This window comes from Natator depressus, chromosome 12 (genome assembly GCF_965152275.1).
Source record: "Natator depressus isolate rNatDep1 chromosome 12, rNatDep2.hap1, whole genome shotgun sequence".
NCBI lineage: Eukaryota > Metazoa > Chordata > Testudines > Cheloniidae > Natator > Natator depressus.
In genome coordinates, this window is record NC_134245.1 from 36,734,904 (window position 1) to 36,756,909 (window position 22,006).

Below are 22,006 nucleotides of genomic sequence, written 5' to 3' on the forward strand. Positions count from 1 at the left end.
CTCTTCAGCACATTTTCCTTCTTTCTCTGGACTGAGAAGCAGATGCAGGCTGGCTAAAAGTGAACTGGAAAAGTCCCACGTTCCCCTGGGCTTGGAACAAAAGCTTATCCCCATCCAGATTTCCAGTCGCCTCCTTGACTCATAGCAAGTAAAGTCTCTTTGCTTTTGGGAACATAGGAGTAGCCACATCATATCAAACCACTGGTCCATCTGCTGTGGTATCCTCCTGCCAGGAGTGGCCAATTCTTGATGCTTCAGGAGAAGGAGGGAAAAAAACCCAACTCCCTATAATTCAGTTGGCCCATAGGCAATCAGCTAACAATCTGCAGGGTGAGGTTTATCAGCTTATTAATTGATAAGACTTTGTATTTTATAGCACCTAAAGAGGTATACTGGGTGGGAAAAAACAGCTGTTGGCAGTAACTTGGTGTTTAACAGACTCCTATGAACCCAGTGGTAGCGCCTTCCTTGGAATTTAACCCCTTGTTGGCTAGAGCTAACCGTTATTCCTTGTCACGCCTTGTAGCTAAGTCTCCCATTCTCCATTCAGCAGCTGGGTTTTTGAAAGTTGACACGACTCAGCCGCACTAGATTGCTGACAGGCTGTATGTGGTCACCCCCTCCATCAGGGATGTGGGAGCTGAACACTTAAGGAGGATACAGAGATGACTCAGAGGGTCTGAGTTTGGGCATTACAGAAGAACACTAAAATTAGCTGGATCACCAAAACTAGGAACAATGAGGTGATGAGAAGTATGAATTGTTAAAAAGCCCAATTACTTGAGACCCTAGGAAATCAATCACATCCCTTCTGTAGACACGCTGATCTCAGAGTGACCTGACTGGAGCATTCATACTATCAGGCAAGATGGCAGGCAAACCAGTAAGAGGAGGAAAGAAAGCCAGCTACGTTGGAAACAGCACCAGATCGACTGGTACCCAAAGGAGAGGGGAAGTTTTATAACACTGTTGTGACTGCGAAAGATGAGTGTTAGTGGTGGTGGTGGACAGCCTCCATATCGGATATGTCACTTGAAGAAGAACAATCCTATGCAGGGACCCGTTGCTTTCATGTTATGGGAAAGGGACTCTGTCCTTCAACGTTCTGAAGTCCTCAATCAATTCCCCTCTAGCTCCTCTTGTCTTGCTTCGTAGTTCCCCACCCCCTGCTGTCTCTCATATAGAAATGAATGGATGGCTTTGTAAATTATCATCATCGCTCAGATCTTCTTTTCATTTCCATCCCAAGCCCCTTTGCATTCCTGACACAGCCCTGGGATACACAGCCCTCGGGGGGGATAGCTCAGTGGTTTGAGCATTGGCCTGCTAAACCCAGGGTTGTGAGTTCAATCCTTGAGGGGGCCATTTAGGGAACTGGGGCAAAAATTGGGGATTGGTCCTGCTTTGAGCAGGGGGTTGGACTAGATGACCTCCTGAGGTCCCTTCCAACCCTGATATTCTATGATAGCCCCCTATTTTCTCCACATTGAACTCACACCTTCTAACCTTCCCACATGTCACAGCCATTCACCACCATCCTTCCAAACAACGACTCAAAAAGTTTCCATTCGGAGCTGACACTTTAATCAGCCACGAGAGGGGACTGAGTCACAGGATGCCTCCACCCCTTCTGCATATCTCCAGGACTGACTACTGCTGCCACAGTTCTCCCACACTTACTGTCTAAGGAAGTGAAAAGAAAAGGATGTGAAGGAAACCTGAGTTGTCTTATACCAACACAAAGCCCTATGGCTAGGTCACAAAACTAGCCCAAATACAGCTATCTGATTGGGTAACATCTTCCATGAGTCAACAACTCCCAGCTCGTATATCCATAGGACTGTCTTTGTAATACTTTCCATTCCATTGTAGGAATAAGGCACTCTGTGCATATATGTACGTACTATTAATGTACAGTTCATAAAATAAATCACAGCATTAAACAGCTTTCACTTTCAATACTCTTACTTTTCTCTATTTGTTGCATTTTTTCTGCCCTCCCATCCCCTAATATTAACGTGGATTTTTACCCAGAAAATTGTGAAGTTAATTTTTTGCACCAATTTTCACCCAGTTTTTAATTTTTGTAATAAACACGGATACATATTTTAAACAAAATAAAAACCAAAAACACAGGGCCTCGGTTATGATGGATTTGTTGCTCTCCTTGGGGAGCTTGAAGCCTTTGGCTTCATGTCCCACAATACACCAGCCCCGGAAATGCACTGCTGGACAAGCCTTTTTGTGTAATTGTTTGGTTCAGGTTTTTAATGTAGTGCTGACTTCCTCACCATGGGAACCCACTTTTGCTGACTCTTTACCCCAGCTGACTTCCCAGACCATGTCAGCCACCAGAATCCTCTCTCTCATGTTTATAGGCATCAGCCCCAAGGAACATACTCAATTTCCAGCCATCTCCTAGAGTAATCGGTACAGATTCCCTCTTTACATGCAGGTCATTCTGAGTCTCCAAGGTCTCCAGTCACAAACCTCCCTTCTTAGAAATCCTTTGTAAGTTCACCCACATTGTGAAATCGCTGGTATAAAGCAATGTGCAAAAAATAGTTCCTTGAACAACTCTTCCTTCCTGTGGCCAGTTTTGTGTAGACATGTCACAAAGGAGAAAAAAAAAAATCCTGATCTTGCTGAGGAAAGGTTTTCTTGTAAAGCTTCTCTTTCCGCTCACTGGGAACATGAGCAAGCAGAATTAGAAGGCCGGGACATGTCTCTTTCTCCGAAAGATGCACTCTCCAGTGGAACACTAGCAGCTCTCCAAATACCCAGGGACAAAGTTTCCAAGGCAGCCTCTGAACCTGCCCACCCACAGTTCTGGGCACTCGGAACCGCAGGTTTGCACGTGCAAGTGGCATTTCTATGGAAATGGAGTGGCGAGATGGTGTCGGACTGGCGCCATTCATGGGGCACCCCAATACTATTTGTACATGGAAAGATGAGCTTTGGAGCACCCGCAGGTATGTGCCCCAGAACAGAAGGGTTGCAATTTAAGCGTTGTGGAGAGGCCACTTTGAGATTCTGCCACTGGATTACGCTCAGTGGGGACCGACACCATGAACATTTCAGTGATAATGGTACCGCACTGAGGGTTGGCCAGCATGAGCAGGAGGCCTTGGGAAGAGAAGTCAAAACCTCCAACTCCAAACACACAGCTCTCTGTCTGGAGTTGGGTTTTGTGGCCCATTCAATCCACCAGTGAGGGATCACCACTGTGAATAGGCCTGAATTTAACATGGATCCACTGGGATCTGGAGGGCACTGACAGGCACTCTGCTGACGCTGTGTGGCCTTGAGCAGAGTGAAGCTCAGCAGTGGGAAAAGACCTGTCCACCAGCCGCATTCTTCAGATCCCACGGGGGCTTGGGAGGGAGAAAATCCACTGCACCCCCACAACACACAAACACACACACACTCCATCCCGGGCATGGGGTTTGGGGGAGCAGGGGAAAGTGGGGTGAGAAGGAGCAAAGCAAGACAGAAAGGATTTGTGGGTGAGGAGAGGAGGTAAGAGAGAACTCGCATCCCAAAGATGGACCTGCACAGCTCCTCCCACTCAGGCACCAGAGAGAACTGAACAGAGACTCATGACCAGGTCTGATGCAGAAAGTCACTACTCCATGCCATCTCCCTGGGGTTATAATGCTGCAGCAGTTCCTAGAAGTCAGACTCCAGAGTGGCTGGAGAGTAACACCCCCCATGCTCCCTCACCAGTGCATTCCTTCCAAGCATTGCAGCACAAAGGAGGAGCTGTAATCAGCTCTGCCCCCAGCCATATCTTACCTGGGAAGAGGGTTTTGCAGGATGGAAGCAGCTGCATGAACCCTCAGAGCATGCCAGGCTGACTGAGGGCAATCATGCATGGATGCAAAAGCAGTAGCACCTCAGCAAAACTTAGTATTGCAGAGTACAGCTTCGTGGGCTGGGGTGACAGGATTCCTGAAAGGGCCCCAAATGCACATGCACCTATTCATATACACAGAGATGATAATGCCTAGCTCCTAGTTAGCCCATTTCTTCAGGAGATCTCAAAGCGCTTTGCAAAGGAGGTCATTTACTCCTTCTCATAACACAAGAACTAGGGGTCACCAAATGAAAGGCAGCAGGTTAATACAAAAAAAAGGAAGTATTTCTTCACACAACGCACAGTCAATCTGTGGAACTCCTTGCCATAGGATGTTGTGAAGGCCAAGACTATAACAGGGTTCAAAAAAGAACTAGATAAATTCATGGAGGATAGGTCCATCAATGGCTATTAGCCAGGATGGGCAGGGATGGTGTCCCTAGCCTCTGTTTGCCAGAAGCTGGGAGTGGGCGACAGGGCATGGATCACTTGATGATTACGTGTTCTGTTCATTCCCACTGGGGCAGCTGGCATTGGCCAGTGTCAGAAGACAGGATACTGGGCTAGATGGACCTTTGGTCTGACCCAGTATGGCCGTTCTTATGTTTTTATGTATCTATGTGTATAAACACACACAAACAGACCTGTCAGCATGTTTCCAGTGGTTGTATGCAGTGTCCAATAAAATATATTACTTCACCCGCCCTGTCTCTCTTGTGTCCAAGGGGGCATTTTCACTTTTTAAAATGGCCTTTTTTCAGAAACAATATTTTGGGCAAAAAATTGTCTACTTGGTCAGATGTTGTGGGGAGGGGTTTTGTGAAAAATGTTGTGCCTTTTTTCAATGTTTCTTTTAGAGTTAGTGTTGAAAACATTATCTAAATGCCTATGGACACTTGTTTGTGCAAAGTTTTGACAATTATTTCAGGAATGTTTCCAAGGAAAGTTTGGAGGGAAAAATCGGGGAAAAATGGCAATTGAAAAATATAAGCAAATAAAAAATGGATCCATTTCAAATCCTTTGACACAAAATCAACTTGGAAATCTTGAGGGAAATGAGTTTGCCATTTTTTGACTAGCTCTGCACACATACATATACACCTCTATGTATGAATATATATGTACATATATATCAAATCTAGAAATGTTATTAATATGCAGGCTGTGTTTAGGCTCAGCAATGATCTAAAGATAGTTCAAATTCTAATGATCACCCCTTCATTGCTGAGACATTCAAAACTAACAATTTGCTGCCCACGTAACAATTTGTGTAAAAACTTGGAAAGAACTTACAGGTTTTGACTGGACGAATCTGACACTGATATACAGAGGTAGGTCATATCCTGAAACAGAAGGAAGGAGACAACATTAAAATGCCTTCAACAAGCTTGTAACCAGAAATCTCCAACCCCTATGACCCTCTTAAACCCCTTCCCGACTGTTCTTGCAGCATCACCCGTGTGACATTGTTAAATCAGGTGCCAGCTCTTGCCAAGTCTGTAAGCATCAGGTGAGCACTGACAGATTTATAGCTGGAAACCAGACCAGTTCACCTATGTTAATATTGTTCAAGATAGATGTTAGACGTGTAAGGATGTGTTTAGTCTCTATAAAATGCTTGTAAATTGCTGCCGGCATTAATCTCACTTGTAATGGCTGTATTCCAGGCTACCAGGTAAAATATGCTTGTTTTATAATTGTAAAAATGCCTGCTCTGAACTTGTGAACTCAGACGGGAAGAGTGGCTCCCTCCGCCCATCCAGAAAGATTATCAAAATTAGGTGGGCCATCCTAGAGCAAAAGCTTTGCTGGTTGCCCCATGCACACATGGGGAACTACATGCAGAAGGCCTTGTCCCATGGATTTGAATGCTGGAAGAGGGAAATAAAGATAGCTGACATGAAGATTTTTCATCTCTTTGCTGTTTGGACTCTTACAAGGGTTGGAGCTAAGAAACAAAAAGCAGAGATCCCCAAGATCAACCTAGGTTAGCCCTGAAAAGACATTAAATGCTGACGGATTACTACATCTCTGTCGCTTTTGGAACCATATACTGTAACTCATTTGTGCATATCTGTTGCCTTCTTTAACCTGTAAATAACGCTCTCATTTCTTTTTCCTCCTTAATAAATCCTTAATTAGTTTCCTCGATAATAAATCCTTAATTGCTATAGGATTGATTACCAGCGTTGTCTCTGGTGTGAGATCTAGGTACAAATTGATCTGGGGTAAGTGACTGGTTTCTTGGGACTGGGAGCAACCTGAATATTTTGTTGTTTTTTGGTGTAAGTGACCATTTATCTCCAAGTGCAACTTGCCTGGCTGGCAAGATAGACTGGAGTGCCCAAGGGGGCTGTCTGTCACTCCATGGTAAGACTGTCACAGGGATCCAGGAGGTCACATTTGTTATTGGGTTGATGAAATCTAATTATAGAACATGGCACCAGTTTGGGGTGTCTGCCCTGCTTTTGACAGTTTGCTCTGAGGTTGGCACTCACAGTTGTGAGCCACTCCAGACTGCATGACAACCAGCTTGGGATGAAATCCTGGCCCTGTTGAAGTCAAAGGCCTCAGCAAAAGGCTGGCCACACAAAATCCAGAATGGAATATGGGTAAAAGTTCCCCAAAGGAGGATGAGAAAATGTCATTGAATTTCCTGACTTAATTCAGTTTGTGGATCCTGGATGATTTATAACATGCTTTTCAGACAACCCCAGCCCCTATCCAGACCAGTGAAAGGAGTTACTAAGGGTAGCATCCACTATGTGCCAGGCACTTTCCAAGCACTTAAGAACAGCCCTTGTGCCGAGGGGCTCACAATGTAAACGCACTAAAACCTAGCTAACAAGCAGCCATGTTTAAAACACATGGTGGAATCCTGGCCCCATGGAATCTAATGGGATTTTTGCCATTAACGTCATCATGTCCCCAGGATTTCATCCACTGTACCTGCTTAGCATATAATCGGACTAGCTAGCCCCATCCTGAGCCCAGTGAGGAGGGGCTTATTTTTCTTAACGTGGTCAAGCGTTCTATGGATAGTACCCAAAATAAAGTGAAATTCACATGGTGCAGCCAAGGCATGTGCTCTGGAGCACTTGTAATTCCCATGGTGAAGCTACTGGAAGCATATGGTAATCTCACAAGCCCATATTTAGGGGCTCTCGTTACAACAGTTTTCCTGACCCAGTTGCAACATGGTTCCCTCTTGTGCTGCAAACAGGACTTTAACCAAGTGCTGAGACTACGCTAAAGCCAAGAATTTGGCACAGTTCGGGAACGTGGTTAGAACACAGAGAGTTCCCACCAACGCGGAGTCATGCTGTATTGAAGCTGCGGGAGGAGGTGTTGTAACTAGTTCGCCTGCCATGAAACTAGCTATCATGGAGATGGGGGCCTCACCTGGATTAGAAAGATGGTGTGTAAACATGTACATTTGAAATCGCTCTCATCTGTGCGTTATTTCCTTTTCTAGTTACCTTTATATAGATATAAATCGGGCCTGCTGCACTGGGGGGGAGAGGGGACTTCTTTTCTCTAAAACAATGCTTCCCAGATCCTCCCAGCGCTGCACTAAAATTAGAAAGTGGGATGTTTTTAAGGCTCCCGCTCCAAAGCAAAGTGGATGAGAATCCTGCCAGACAGCGTTTGAGCAGGTAAACACCAGCTTGCTGCAGTTCTCCTTCAGTCTCTTTGCTGGGTGGCGGTGATCAGCTGCAGTGGACTTTTCAATAAAAACAACCCATAAGCAACTGGGGCTAGAGCCAAAGCCAAACTGAAGTCAGTGGAAAGACTCACATTGGCTTCAGCGAACTTTGGAGCAGGCCCAAGGGAAACATACTGTGATTATTATTTATTTATTTGTATTACTGTAGCAGCTAGGAGTGAAGCAGGACCCCACCGTGCTACAAACACACAAGGGGACCGAACGTCTGAAACAGAGACCATCGATTCACAGACCATCTAGTCAGACCTGCCCAACGCGCATGGGTGGCGTGTGAACCCCCCTTAGGGGAGGCTAGTCCCTGGCTCTGCCCCTTCCACCTGAGGCCCTAGCCCTACCCTGTCCCTTCCGCCCCGCCCGAGCACCCCACTGCAGCCAGAGGAGCCCCGGCCGAGTTGCCCTGAGCTACCAGCCAGCCCGAGCCGCCGGTGGGCCTGAGCCCCAGGCCACCGGCCAGAGCTGAGCTCGCGCTGGCTTCGGGGGGGGAGATGCAAAACGAGGGCGAGGCCTCATGGCAGAGCGTGGATGGGGCACAGCCTGGGTTTGGGGAGGCTTAGCCTTCTCTGGCCTATTACACCCACCGCCCATGAGAACACGGGCCACCGAACCTTCCCACGCGGCCCCTCTCCGCTCAAAGGAGTCGTTTTATTACACGGAACCAGCCAGGCACAGAGACGCAACCCCGGCCATGCACATGTAGCCCTCATCGCAGAGCCGACACTACCCCCGTCTCTGTCTGCCCTGTGCGTACCTCATGATACGCTGCAGATAACCAGAGCTCACTCCTAGGGCTGTAGATCGTTCTCCGCCTTTTCCTGAGACTCTCCTCTCTTCCTGGAGGGGGTGAGCCCGGTCCCCCCATGGGACTCAGGTCGGACGGGATTTGGGGACCCAGGTTGGTTGTTCTCCTTGTGGAGGAAACTCGAGCCTCGAACCACCTGTGTCTGCCCCCTCCTGGCTGTGGTGATGAAGTAGCTCAGGCCTCTGTCCCTGTGACCCTGGCCTCCAAGGCCTGCAAGGCTGGGAATCCCCTCCTGGGCACTGCTCCCACACTGAACCCAGGCCCGTGGGATTTCCAACGAGACCACGTATAAACTAGCCCACAGGGCACGTGTCCCACGGTGGCTGACGTGCAAGCGCACACTAGAAGCCAGAATTCCCACTGCCCAGTCACACAAAGTCCCTGGAAGCCAATGGGCTGGCGGCGCTTGTTACCCCTAATCTCATCTTTTCTTCTAGCCTTCCCACTCCCATAGAGGAGGTACCTTGAGTCTCTCAGCAGGGCCTAACCTCCCCACCCCAGCCTGGGTTTACCTGGGGGCCGTCTCCAGTTTAGCCAGGCAATTCTGATGCTCTGTTATGGAGGAGAGGCCTGTGCAAAGCGCTCACCTATAAAGTGCCAGGCTCAGGCCTCTGCTGAACCCCAGTGGCAGGGAGTTCTGCAGGCCAGAGCCCTCTGGCAAGAAGAGGGTACACTAGCTGCAGCCGGGCCTTGGGTTTGCAGGGCCAGCAAACCTCACCTGGAAATGACCCCCCCAGACAATGCTGTTGCAGACACTCCCCAAGGGTGTGTGACTCTCGGGAGCAATGACTCAGCCGGGCCGAGACCCACATCTCCCATTGGCAAGAGCAGGACAGAGCCCCTGCACAGCATGCTGCTGAGAGCATGGTAGGAAACAGGGTCCAGTCTCGAGGACGGGCCAGGACTGAGTGGCCGACTGCTGGGAGCTGCTCTGCCTGGTCAGTTATGGAGAGGTCTCCCCTGGGACTCACAACCCACCTCACCCTGCCTGTCTGCAGCCTGCATAGCTTTCTCAGCCCTATCTCTAGTATGCAGGCTGGCCAAGGGACCGCACAGCACCTGAGCCTTGCCACAGCTGGGACTTATTCCCTCTCCCCCAGCTGCCTGGAGAGCACTTCAGTGTGTCACTGCAGCATGGGGCTTTAAACTCGCTGGCAAGGACTATCCCCCTCACCTGGGATGCATGGGCTGTCCTGGCCACAGCAGGCAGAGCCAGCAGCACTGCCAGGGGAGCTCCCCTCCATTGGTGTCATTCTGATTAGGAGAGGGTGAGTCTTAGTGCTCCTGAAGGACTGGTCCACTTCAGAGGATAAAAGTCTACTACTGCTGCCAGTTAATAGACTTCGGCCCAGATTTTAAAGGTATCTAGCCACTGCTGCGCTCAGCGTCCCAACGCCTGATTTAGGAACCTAAATCTCATTTTCAAAAGGGTTTTAAGCAACACCTACATACGTTTGAAACTCTGGGCCCACACTCTTTACTTCCAGAATAGAGGCTTTTAGGGCTGAAGGCCCTGGATTCACACCCCACTGTCAGCTCAAGCTGGGCCAGTTCTAGACGCTCATTGCCTGGTCAGAGATGCTGGAGGTGCCCATTGTGCTGCAGCAGGACTGGGACCACTTCACTGCTGGGAAAGTGGGTCTGGAGTCAGCCGGTACATGTGGAATCTCAGGGATTCTCTTCACCACCACCCCCGAGACGTGTTCTCAGGGCATTGTGGGTAGCATGCCCTCAGTCTAAAAGGAAAACAGTTCCTCACTCGTCCTAACCTCAGAGGTCTTCTGCAAGGTGGTGCATCTCCTCCACATGTGTTCATCTCACCTGTGTTTCTAAGGCCCTGTGGAAGACCCTCACCCTGCGTGATGGCTGGACAAGACATAGCTAGTGATTTGAGAAATCAGTGAACATGGAGCTGTGAAAATGCAGCGGCTAGACAAAGGCACAACGGGGGCAGCTGCTGCACAGCCTCCCACAGACATGGGCCTCAACAAGGCCACTTTCGTAGGGTGAGCACAGCCAGCACAGGGCGTCTTCCTGTCTCCAGCAGCACAAACGTTCATTGAGACCCAGCTATGAATGGAGAGCTCCTCACTGCTGTGATCTCGGACGGATTGGGCCTAACGAATGGTCAGTCTGAAGGAGGTGCAGGGGCCTTTGAATGGGAGATGGAGCTTTTCACTACCAGGTCAATCAGCAGAGACAGGCATCTGAGAGCACAGTCGCTCTGGGAAAGCAGTTTGGTGGTACTCAGTCCAGTCTCTAGAGGGGCAGCTGTCCAGATCTCAAAGGTTACCTTCATGGGCAGTACCTCGCTGGCTTTCTCCACGAAGAAGCCAAGGTTCAAAATGAGCTACAGGCTGAATTATCCACCTTTGTACCCCTAGAGTTGGCCCTTGCAGGTGAAGGGAAGCCTGCAGTGCCCTGGCCCATGCTGTGCCGATCAGTACTGCTACGGGTGGGGATTATGAAGGCCGTGTCTTTAGCTAGGATCCACTGGCAGATTCAGGCCAAAGAACAATGAGACAGTCCACCCTGGGGAATCTCTCTCACGCGTGCGCTGCTTGTGCATCTGCCAAGAGCTCTGCTCCGTTTCAGCTTGGTCTTCTTATGGGAAAAGCCATATTCTGGGTCCACCTTTCAGACTGTAAGAGGTGGAGAAGGCTGCTCTGGGATCTCCTTGCGCTCTCCTCTACTGTCTGCCTTGGAGCAGAGTTATACTGGTCTGTCTCTCCTCTCTAGAGATTTATGCTGTGCCCATCACCTTGGTGTCTGGGTACCATCAGAACTGTTGGCCCCAAGGCTGGCTGTTTCCTTTTAGAGCTTCTCAATGTGCATACATGTACACACACACACACACACACACACACACACACACACACCATTTTGGAAGAACTCCCGGAGGAGCCGGAAAGAGAGGGCTGGGTGTAATGCACTGTGGTGTGTCACCCGGGAGCCCTGCCCTTTCATAAGCCCTCTGCATAGCGTGAGAATTCGCCTCTCACACAACTGAGAGAGTCCAAATTAGTTTGGGGAAAAGGCGCTTGGTGGTTTCCTCATCCCAACACCTCACCAAACCACTGTCTGTTCTGCCACGGACTGACAGCTGCTGTCAAAGAGCTGAAGGAAAGTGGGGTGCATTGGCACAGCAGGTTGTGGGGGAGCAAGCCCAGGCCTGGACAGGCCGGGGGGCTGCAAGTTGGGAGTGAGGTGCATTGGCAGAGCTGTGACAGAAGTGGACTGTCAGAATAGCAGGGGATGCAGGAGGGGAGTGAAGGGGGAGAACACTGCTCAGGAGTGAGGTGCACTGGCAGAGCCAGGCTAGGAACAGCCCTGGAACAACACACGGTGCTGCAGCTCGTGGTCAAGACGCATTGACAGGGCCATGTAGCTGCAGCTTGCCTGGCACCTGCTGGCCTCACACCACAGCACCCAGTCCAGCAACAAACTAAGCAGTCAACTGCATCAAAAACACATTGGCCGGGATTTGCAGCTTCCCAGCAGCCAGGGAAGCCGCACTGCAAACAGTCTCCAGCCCAGGAGACCGTCTAGCTCCTCGGTGCTTCTTGCCAGCAGGTCCCCTCTTCCCACACACACACCCCAGGATTAACTGCTGCTCTGCTAGCCGTTTCCTCTGCCCTGCTGGAGACAGATCCCGCAGCCCAAGGAGGGAAGATGACAGCACTGCTGCCTGCCTGGGAACAGCACTGGGGTTTGCGGTTCCCTGCCTGGCTCTGTGATTGACACATTGCTCAACCCACCATGCCTTTCCGGTTCCCCTTTTCCTCTGGCCCCACGTGCTCGAACGTGTTGTAAGCTCTCGCTGTGGTTCGCCACCCGTCTGGAGGGGCCATGCTCTGGCAGAGACGGCTCCCAGGCAGCTGCTGCTGCTCCCCCGCGCCCGCAGCAGTTTCTACATCTTTGATTTTACCCCACAAATTACTCAATGGCCCTTCACGGGGAAAATGCTCCCGCTGTTATTTCTCTTTGTAATCCTCCTGAGCAGGAGGAAGGTCCAGTAGCGCAGGCCCAGTGCTGCTGGGACAGTCTCAGCATCCTCAGCAACCGCACAGGGCCACACGGAACTTCACAGCCGTCAGCAGGAATCAACCTGAGAACCTTCCACTCCGAAGACACCAGACCTCTGCCATCATCGCGGCTATCGCTACCATTAAACGGCCCACAGGAGAATGCCCTTTGACCTTTTGCCCTCACCGAAAGAGTTCCCCTCAGGTACCATACCAGCCCATGGGGTTAGCAGAAGGTCCTGCCCGCACTGCGATATGGACTGAGCCTACTCCCTGCCCAAGAGGAGGTGGAAGACGAACAGCATAGTGGCCCAGCAGGGAGGAAGCATGGTCCAGTGGGTAATGCACTGGACTGGGCCTCCAGAGACCTGGAGTTTCTTCTTAGCTCTACCACTGACCTGCTGGGTGACCTTTGGCAAGTCACCGCCCGGCTCTGTGCCTCAGTTTCCCCTCCCACCCTTTGTCTGTTTTGCCCTGCAAGCTCTTCTGAGCAGTGACTGTCTCTGGCTAAGTGTGTGTAGAGCACCTAGCACAATGGGGCCCTCATCTCACTCGAGGGAAACAACAACAACAATAGTTGCTGGAAGGGAGTGACTAACAGATAGGGGCGTGGGGAGCACAAGCACAGAGGGCCAAGCTGCAGAAACCGAGAGACACAAGAGATGTACGGATTTATCTCATAAGCTAAATGCATCCCCAACCAGCAGAACCATGGTCCCCCCAGAAGCAGCAGGCACGGGTACTAAGTTCACACACATTTGCTTTCCTATCCACTAGAGGTCAGTAGTGCACTTACACAATAGCGGGTGCTGCAGAAGGGCCTGAGGATATGGGGCTGGCTAAGTGGGATCTGGGTTTCCTCCAGATTATTTTTTCACTCTAACCTCCTATTTTCCACTGTGCAATTCTACCTGCACCTTGCTCCCACCAGGAACCCCAGCCCTGCCCTGGAAAGGAGGGCGAACCACCCCTGTATACCCACAGATCTCTGAGATCTGGCCTCTCATCTCAATGACGCACAAAGGGCTGGCGTCCAAAACTTGCCCCACTCCCATCGCCAGCACCTGGGGAATGTGTCTGGGATTAACCCCAAAACCCTCTACCAGATGGCACCAGGCACCCAGCACCTGCCCCACTCATCACCCTCCCCATCACGAATCCAGTTCCTGAGCCCAAGGCAGCTGCCAGCAGAGAAGTGCCCCAAGTGGCCCCAGGCCACGCCAAGCTGCCCTGTGTGGAGCGCTTGGCAGAAGTACAAGCCTGGAGTTGACAAAGGCCTGGATTCAAGCTTGTGTGTGTACACCAAGCTATTTGCACAGTCTAGGATCCCAAAAAAGGAACACTCGAGTCATCCACTAATAGGGTGACCAGATAGCAAATGTGAAAAATTGGGATGGGGGTGGGGGGGTAATAGGCGCCTGTATAAGAAGAAGGCCCAAATATCAGGACTGCCCCTATAAAATCGGGACCTCTGATCACCCTACCCACGAATGGCTGCCACGTCCCCTCCCGCATACATGGCTCCTTCTCTGGCCTGGAAGAAGCCTTGTAACGCTGCACAGAGCTGGGGTGCCCTCTGGTGGCCCTGTCTATGCCTGGCACCTCTGCTTTGCATAGCAATCCTCCTCACTGGTATTATAGCCGCAGAGCTTCATCCAGAGATCTCAAAGCACTTCAGAGACTTTAGCAAACTCAGCTGCACAGCCCTGGCTACGGGAAGCAGCCCTGGCTACGGGAAGCATTGTTATCCCCACTTGATAGCAGCAATGCTCGCCTCTCACATTTCCCTCCTTCCCAGCTCCCCAGGCTGTGAACGCACTCCCACTCACCTCCAGAAGGGGTCTGGCGTTGTTATGCACGGACAGGATGTGGGTGACCCTGTTCTTTGTCAAATTTTCTCTGTCCTCAGAATCTGTAGGCAGAAAAAGTCTCATAAACACCCAACCCTCTGTTTAAAAGCTGGCCCATAAAGCATTAAGTAGGAATATTAGTTTGCAGCAGCTAAACACGTAGTGGTCTTTGGGCTAACATCAAGTGAGTGTCAGTTTAGTACATGCTAGGTCTTTTCTATTACATCGACTACATTCTGCGCTAGGAGGGGCAGGAAATTAATGATCCAATAGGTCTTTCCCATTGCTAATAGCTCTGATCTTAGAAATTAAAACTGGTCAGAACCTTGAAACCCTCCTCTTCTCCCCTGGAACTGCACAAACACCCTCCCCCCCCCCCCCATCTCCATGGAAAATTTCAACAAAAATGCAATTGTTTTGTTTGGTTTCCATGGAAATTTTTCAGTGGGAAATGTTGACTTTGCCAAAAAAAAATATTTGGACAAAAATGGCCAAAGCCAATTGCTCAATTTTCAGCCAAAATAATAATAATAAATAATAATAATAATAATAAATCAGTTTTGGGGGTTTTGATTTTCTGACAAATAAAAAAAACTGAAACGCTTCTGAAGAGAGAAGACATTTTGCTGGAAAATTTTACTTTCATTGAAAATCCAATTTTCCATCCCAAAAAAAGTTGATGGAAAAATGTCATCAGCCCTATGAGAAACATACCTGTTTACTGGTGCCAGCTTGGGTTCCTAGTATTTGAGGGACCATTCAGGGACGGGATCGTTCAATCCAATCCCACAATCTTTTGACAGTGGGAAAGGTTGTGGGCTTTGTACATTCTCATATTTAAGCAGAAGCAACATTTGAGATGTTCTGAATCCTACAGTCACCCTTTCCCAGCCCTTTGGAGACTGTGGATGCAGATACAGCTCCTCTTCCATACTGCTTTGATGTCTTTTCACTCTGGAAGATGCCAGGGCTCTCGGCATTAAGATCATACCTCCACCAGCCACGCTGGTGGAGCCGAGCCGACTTGTGGCCAGCTGATTTAGATTCCCCTCCATGGCTTGGACCCCATGGAACTGCACAAACGCGCACAGAGATGTGCCCAGCCCATAGGAATTACAGCCCATTCTCCTGTTTAAAGGCAGTAGTCGCTAATTCAACAAGGCTTAGCCTGTAGAGAGACATAAACTGCTCCCTCTAGTGGCTACATCGTGTGTCCCAAATCCTGCCCAGCCTCAGGCATCGTCACCGGCTGCTGGATTGTTCTGCGGTGCCACACACTTTCCAAACCCCATCACCATCTCCTCTTCGGTTCCCTCTGCCCGTCTCCTTCAGGCGGCCCTGACACTGGGTAAGGGATAAACCCACCAGCAGCACGGCAGGCTATGACTCCAAGCAGGTCTCAGAGAACAGCTCCACAGACTACCTAGTCTATGTGGGTACATCTACACTGCATCTGGGAGCAAGCCTCCCAGCCTGGATCCACAGACTTGCTGTGGCAGGGCTCACACTAGCACGCTAAACATAGCTGTGTAGAAGCTGCAGCTCAGGCCCCCCATTACAAATCTGTGGACCCAAGCTGGGGGGCTTGCTTCCAGTTGCAGTGTAGACATACCCTATAGGTCCACTTAGGATTGTAAATGGTGCTGCTATATCTAACAAAGCAAAGAGGGGCCTAGCGCTTACAGCCAGAACTCCCAAATTCTAATCCCAGCGCTAACACCATCTCCCTCTGTGACCTCAGGCAAGCCACTCAACTACTCTGGGCCTCAGTTTCCCCCACATTCTTAAATGGGATACTCATACTTAGTTCTCCACCTACGTCTCTGAGGAGGAGCGAGGATTAACAAATTAATGTCAAAGGGCTTTGAGAATGAAAAGTGCTGAGGACTAGAACAAATCCACAACAACCCAGTACTTTGCATCTGTGTCTTTGCTGTGCATCAGTGTCCTTCAGACCCTTGGCGCTACTCCAGCGATAGCGTGTTTCCTCCTGCTCTGAAAGTCCGGGCCCCTGCCACAGGAGAGTTTCCATTAGCAGCCTGGGGACTCTGCCACACATGGGCACAATTCAGACTGCATCCCGCAGAACCACAGAGCACTCTCCTTATTAAGATGGCTCACAGCTTTGCAAAGCTTCTTTTCTCTCTCTTTAAAAATATACATTTGGCGGCTTCCCCCGCCTACACATTACACACAGCGGGTAAGTTGACATTGCAGACATAGCTCAATGCTAGCGTTGAGCTAATGGCCACTCAAGTACATCCCCTAGGTCCTGGATGGGCAGAATTAACCCATGCAGCCACCTGTGCTGCCAGGCATCATTGCTATTGTTGCTCGAGTGAGTTTTGATCTAGCTCAGGCATGCCTACCCGTGCTGCAATCACACCTCCTGATTGCAGTGTAGACATATCCATTGTGGCCTTTCTGGTTTCTGCAGTCTCTCCATGGAGAGGTTCTACTGACATGCAAACATACAGCCCTTCTCTCTTCATTCCTTTCTTTGCTCTGTGGCCCCACTGCTTCATTTAAACACAACCAATGGCCAGTCGCATCAGACACCTTTAGAAACCAGCACTGGGGGAAGAGAAATCATTTAACCGGAAAGAAAGCTCCCGAATGGAGCTTCCATCCAGCCCTTCCCTGACATTTAGAGACAGCGCACCTCTTATACAAACAGGAGGCAAGGATCCCGCAGTCCAGGTAACCAGATGCTTGAGTAACAAGGGGCTTTTCCCATCAGGACAGGCGTAGTAGTTTGAAAACACACCAGTCACCTAGAGCCCCCTCTCTGTGGTACTTCTCTGGCTCCCCATCACTGCTGTATCTAAGCACCCCATAACCGTTCAGGTACTCACCCTCACAACGCCCCTGGGAGCCAGGGCAGTGCTGTTATCCCCATTGCACAGACGGGGGAAACTGAGAGGTTGTGGTCACACAGGGAGGCATTGCTGGAGCAGGGAATTAAACCCAGTTACCCAAACCACTGGCCCATGTTTCCTCTCTACTTGCTCCTGCAGAGGACACGGGCTCTGCAGTGGCAGCCACGCCATTCCAGGCATGGTGATCACTAACTCGCTAGGGGAGAGAAATCCAGGGGGATGTGAATCACTGAAGAACCAAACCCAGCCCTTCACGTCCTCTGGAAAAAATGTCACCCTGTTCGGGAAATGCAGGCTGTCTGCTGTGGCATACAAGGCAAGCCCACAGCGACACCCAGACTTCATGCTTAAAGTGCAGGGCTGCCTGGAAAACAACCCTTACAAAATAAATACAAAACACCCGGCCTGAGTGGCTAAGCCCTGGGATACACAGCAGGCTCCGTGTTATGCTAGTGTAAATATAAAGACCTCGGTGCCTATATATTGCAGTGCCCATATACTGCTGGTTCCTTATAGGTGTGTTTGAGCATAGGGGTGATATCTCTTTAAGGTCCCCTATAAATGCAATAGGCAGATTATATCAGCTGGGTATTATTATTCTTTAAATATTTATATTATGGTAGCACCCAGAAGCCCTGGTTGTGCTAGGAGCTGTACAAACACATACAAAACCACAGTCTCTGCCCTAAGGAGTTTACAGTCGAAGAAGTTAAGGGGTGTATGAGGTTGGGGAGTGTGGGGGTAGGCATATACTCTAATAGATACCATACAAGGGTTAGGGAGAGACACACATTTGGGATTCTTTACCTGATTACAAACAGATGAAGTGACATCTGCCCTCCCTTGACACAGCTGATTTCATAGGGCTGGGTCCGGTGGGGACATGTAAAGGAAGAATGGGTAGCGAGCGGCCTTACAGTGCAGTTTGCAGGACCAGCCTTTAAAAATGCACCAGAAAATATTTTGTTTTATTTGTAAACTGAGCCAACCTGCTATGGAATCTCTGCCTAGTGCACACAATGCTTACATTCCCTGCTCGGCTCTCAGACAGTACGGGGATAGTGAGATGGAGAAACCTAAGATCAACACATCAGATGGACAAAAGAAAACACACACAGAGGAAGGATGGTCCAGTGGTTAGAGCACTAGTGGGCCATTTCAGAGACCCCTGCTTCAATCCCCTGCTTTGCCACTGACTTCCCATGTGACTGTGGGCAAGTCACATGATCTCTCTGTGCCTGAGTTCTCCAGCTGTATGATGGGGTTAATAGCACTGCCCTCCCGTGGTGCTGGAACAATTTGAACAGTTGGGGTGCTGAGAGCCATTGAACCAAACTATAAATCTGGTATACGGTGGAAACCACTTCAAGCCAGAGGGTGCTGCCACGCCCCCAGCATCCTGAGTGCCAGCACCTAAGCTGCCCTCCGTCACAGGATAAACACATTAATGGTTGTGAGGTGCCCAGAGAGGGCCCACAGACAGTATCCTGGCAATGTTTCATAGCAGCAATGGCATGGCAGTTCTCAAAGGTTCGTCTCATAATTAATTATCCCCATTTGCCCAGCCCTCCTGAGGAACACTTAAATTCAGTTCATATCTGTCATCAGACAAAGCACCCTGGTGCCTCTCAGCCTCTTCCCAGAGAACAGCTGCAAGCTGGAAAGGCATGAGGCTAATGATATGCAAATGAGAACATCAAGCAGCCTGCCTCTCTGCTAGAATCCCACCAGTCTCAGCAGTGCCGACACAAGGAGCTGGTAACCTGGGGGGTGGGTTTACTTAGGTTAGGTCTGCAACCCGGGGCACATACTCCACCGTGCTAGCTGTCATCAGCTCAGGGAACCAACCTGGTAAATTCCACTTGGCTGCCATCTCCATGCCAAGCACACAGATTGAAAGCAGAATTAACATTGTCCAAAGAGCCTCAGCTCTAGGGTTGCCAACCCTCCAGGATTGTCCTGGAGTCTCCAGGTATTAAAGAATAATCTTTAATGAAAGATTATGTCATGCAATGAAACCTCCAGGAACATGTCCAACAAAAATTGGCAACCCTATTCAGCTCTGTAGTTAATTTTCTTTTCAACTTTTTTCACTCGTCCTGCCTCTTCTCTTTACTCCTCATCCTCCTAACGCTATGTGGAAAAACTCCTGGCCCAGCCAAAGGGGAATGACCGCACCATCAGCAGCACAAGAGATACATAAAACACTTCCAGGCCCTACTTGGGGGGGGGTCTCTCTAGAGCCTTGAGAAGAAAGCCTCCTTGGGAAGGAAGGAGTGCCCTTTTTCATAGCGCGTGGCCCATTTATATAGCCTCTGGCTCATAAGGGCCCAGTCCTGGGTGGGTGTGGAGAGACTTCAACTCACAATGAAATCACTGGGAGTTGAGGATGCTCAGCACCTTGCAGGAGGCACTCAGTACCCGATAGGATCAGGCCCTTGGACTCTTTACTTGGTGGGGCAGGAACCATGTCTTCCTGTACAACACCGAGTGCACTGATCGCGCTCGGTCAACAATCTCCCATGGTGCTTGGGAGAGGGAATGAGCGAAAGATACTTACCCCGGATGTTTCCCAGGTAGAGGCCCTCAACAACCTGAGAAAGAGACAGAGAAAGGAGAGATGTCAGAGTGGCCTCAGTGTAAGAATCCTGCTGCTGGAGCAGGTGAATTGCAGGATTATGCAATAATACCAATGGTGACATTAAACCTTGTGATCATGATGTCGCTTGGCCTGGCACCAATCCTGTGGCTGGACTTTAAAAGGTGGGCTGGATCATTTCTGACCCCTACCATCCTTCCTAGCTATGCAACGAAACCTCATGCTTAGGGGGAGACATGTGGTGGTCTGCGGTGATCCCCAGTTACAGCACTGCACAATGAGCAGGTATCTAAGGGCTAGAGGTGCCTTCTTAGAAAGCATCAGGCTCTGGCCTGTGACAGAGAGAGGGCACCAGACTACAAGGAGCAGCGTGTCTCCTGTTTGGAGTGAGGGCAGGTTGTGGTGCAGTCAGTCAATGACTAACACAAAGGGTGCTGTGTTGTTACCGTGATTTGCTTAGTCAGCAGTCTGCTCGGTGGTCCCAAACGGTTTAACAGTCTGACAGATGCTGAGGTTATGGCAGTGGCTGAGGTGTGACGGGGTGTTCACCCCACACTAGCCTGAAAAGGGTTAATGTGGCTCAGAAGGGGTTAAGTTACCTGATAAGCCTCACCGGGCTGAGCAGGAGCAGGGGGCTGGTATAAGGCCAAGCATGAAGGCAGAAGGAGACTGCAGCATGGAAACCTGCAGTCACTCTCCTGGCTTAGAGAGGAATGAAGGAGAAACCCAGGGGGAGAGTAGAAGCCCTGCGACACTAACCCTAAGACAAGGGTGCACCTATTCAGGAGGGTTGTGGAAGCCTGATAGAGAGAGTAGGAAGCAGTCCAGGGAAACAGCGGCAAGGTTTCGGAAGGAGCAGACCCTGGCTCCTGATTGTAAGGTCCCTAGGCTGGAACCCTGAGTAGTAGGCAGGCCCGGATTCCCCTCTAGCCACAAATGAAGTGGCCTAGCCTTGAACTGGAGGACTGTTGGGAATGATACCCGGACAGCCAGTCCGGTGAGACTTTGATACCCAGGAAAGGGACTGCTAGAATGACCTGGCCCAGTCCCGAAGAGTTAGCATCCTGAGTCTCAACGGGGAAGCACTGCAACTCCTAAAGTGTGAGGGGGGGCTCAGCGTGAATGAGACATGGAAGGGGGTGTCAGAGGCGGAGCTATTCCCCAGACACAGCCACAAGGAGGCGCCCCTGCAGGGAGTAGTGAACCCCTGACACAGGGGAGAGGAGGGAATAACTGACTTTTTCTTGTTTGTTTCGTTCCCTCCTTTCCCAGCACATGCTTGCTTCTCTCGAGCCCTGATCCAGCAAACACGTACATGCTTCGCTTGAAGCCTAAGATTTGTCCCATGGCATGAATTCAACGGGAATGATCACAGGCTTCACGTTAAACACATGCGTAAGGGCTTGTAGGATCAGGACCTGGGGTTACAAACCCTTTGGAGAAATTATAAGCTACGTGTATAATTAAAAACCATCTTAATTAATAAGCAAACAAACTGCATTAGGGTGTAAAAATTTCTAGTGGTATCAAAGACCCTGGGTGTCTTGCCCAACGCCAGTCCAGCAATGGAGAAATATAGAGTTCAGTCAAACTTAGGTCTTTGACGTTAACACATTTCGTTTGCTGGCTTACATTTTTACACATAGAATCATAGGACTGGAATGGACGTTGAGAGGTTATCTAGTCCAGTCCCCTGCACTCATGGCAGGACTAAGGATTATCTAGACCATCCCCGATAGGTGTTTTTCTAACCTCCTCTTAAAAATGCCCAATGATGGAGATTCCACAACCTCCCTATGCTTATTTATTTATTCCAGTGCTTAACCACCCTGACAGTTAGGAAGTTTTTCTTAATGTCCAACCTAAACCACCCTTGCTGCAATTTAAGCCCATTGCTTAATCCCCAGAGCAGGTACCTTATGCGCTGTGGCAGGACCAGCTTGCCCCCATGCTGCCAAGTCAATGTGTCTCCACCTTTACAGGATGAGTCCAGTACAAAGGGTGAGACGGGAGTTCAGTCTCCATGGCCCAATCAGCCCTTGGCCTCTCCACTTGAGGCTGCCAATGAGGGGGCCAGCTGCAAAGGTGGTGTTATGAGGACATCTGAGCACCAGGAACTGGTCTGAGAATCTCAGCTCATTTCCCCCAGGTGATCCAAGGTCACCAGCAATCCCGTGAGCTGCAGCAGAAGCTAAAGGTTCCTGTATCCCAACGTCCCGGGCTGTCCACTCTCCTAGCATCCAGTATGTTAACCATCCGACAACGCTGCAA

The 22,006-nt window shown here is 50.0% G+C and overlaps 1 protein-coding gene across 1 annotated transcript in view; it reads right to left on the minus strand.

The window, feature by feature from the left end:
* The window catches only part of LOC141996816 (dual specificity protein phosphatase 22-A-like), a 37,491-nt gene that overhangs the window by 15,373 nt on the left and 112 nt on the right, over nucleotides 1-22,006 (minus strand). Inside the window, exons 2-5 of the mRNA XM_074969113.1 lie at nucleotides 21,652-21,709; nucleotides 19,697-19,730; nucleotides 14,237-14,319; nucleotides 5,150-5,199 (exon numbers count right to left, since the gene is read on the minus strand). Coding sequence (XP_074825214.1) covers nucleotides 5,150-5,199; nucleotides 14,237-14,319; nucleotides 19,697-19,730; nucleotides 21,652-21,709 — 225 coding nt within the window. The remainder of the gene's footprint in view (nucleotides 1-5,149; nucleotides 5,200-14,236; nucleotides 14,320-19,696; nucleotides 19,731-21,651; nucleotides 21,710-22,006) is intronic.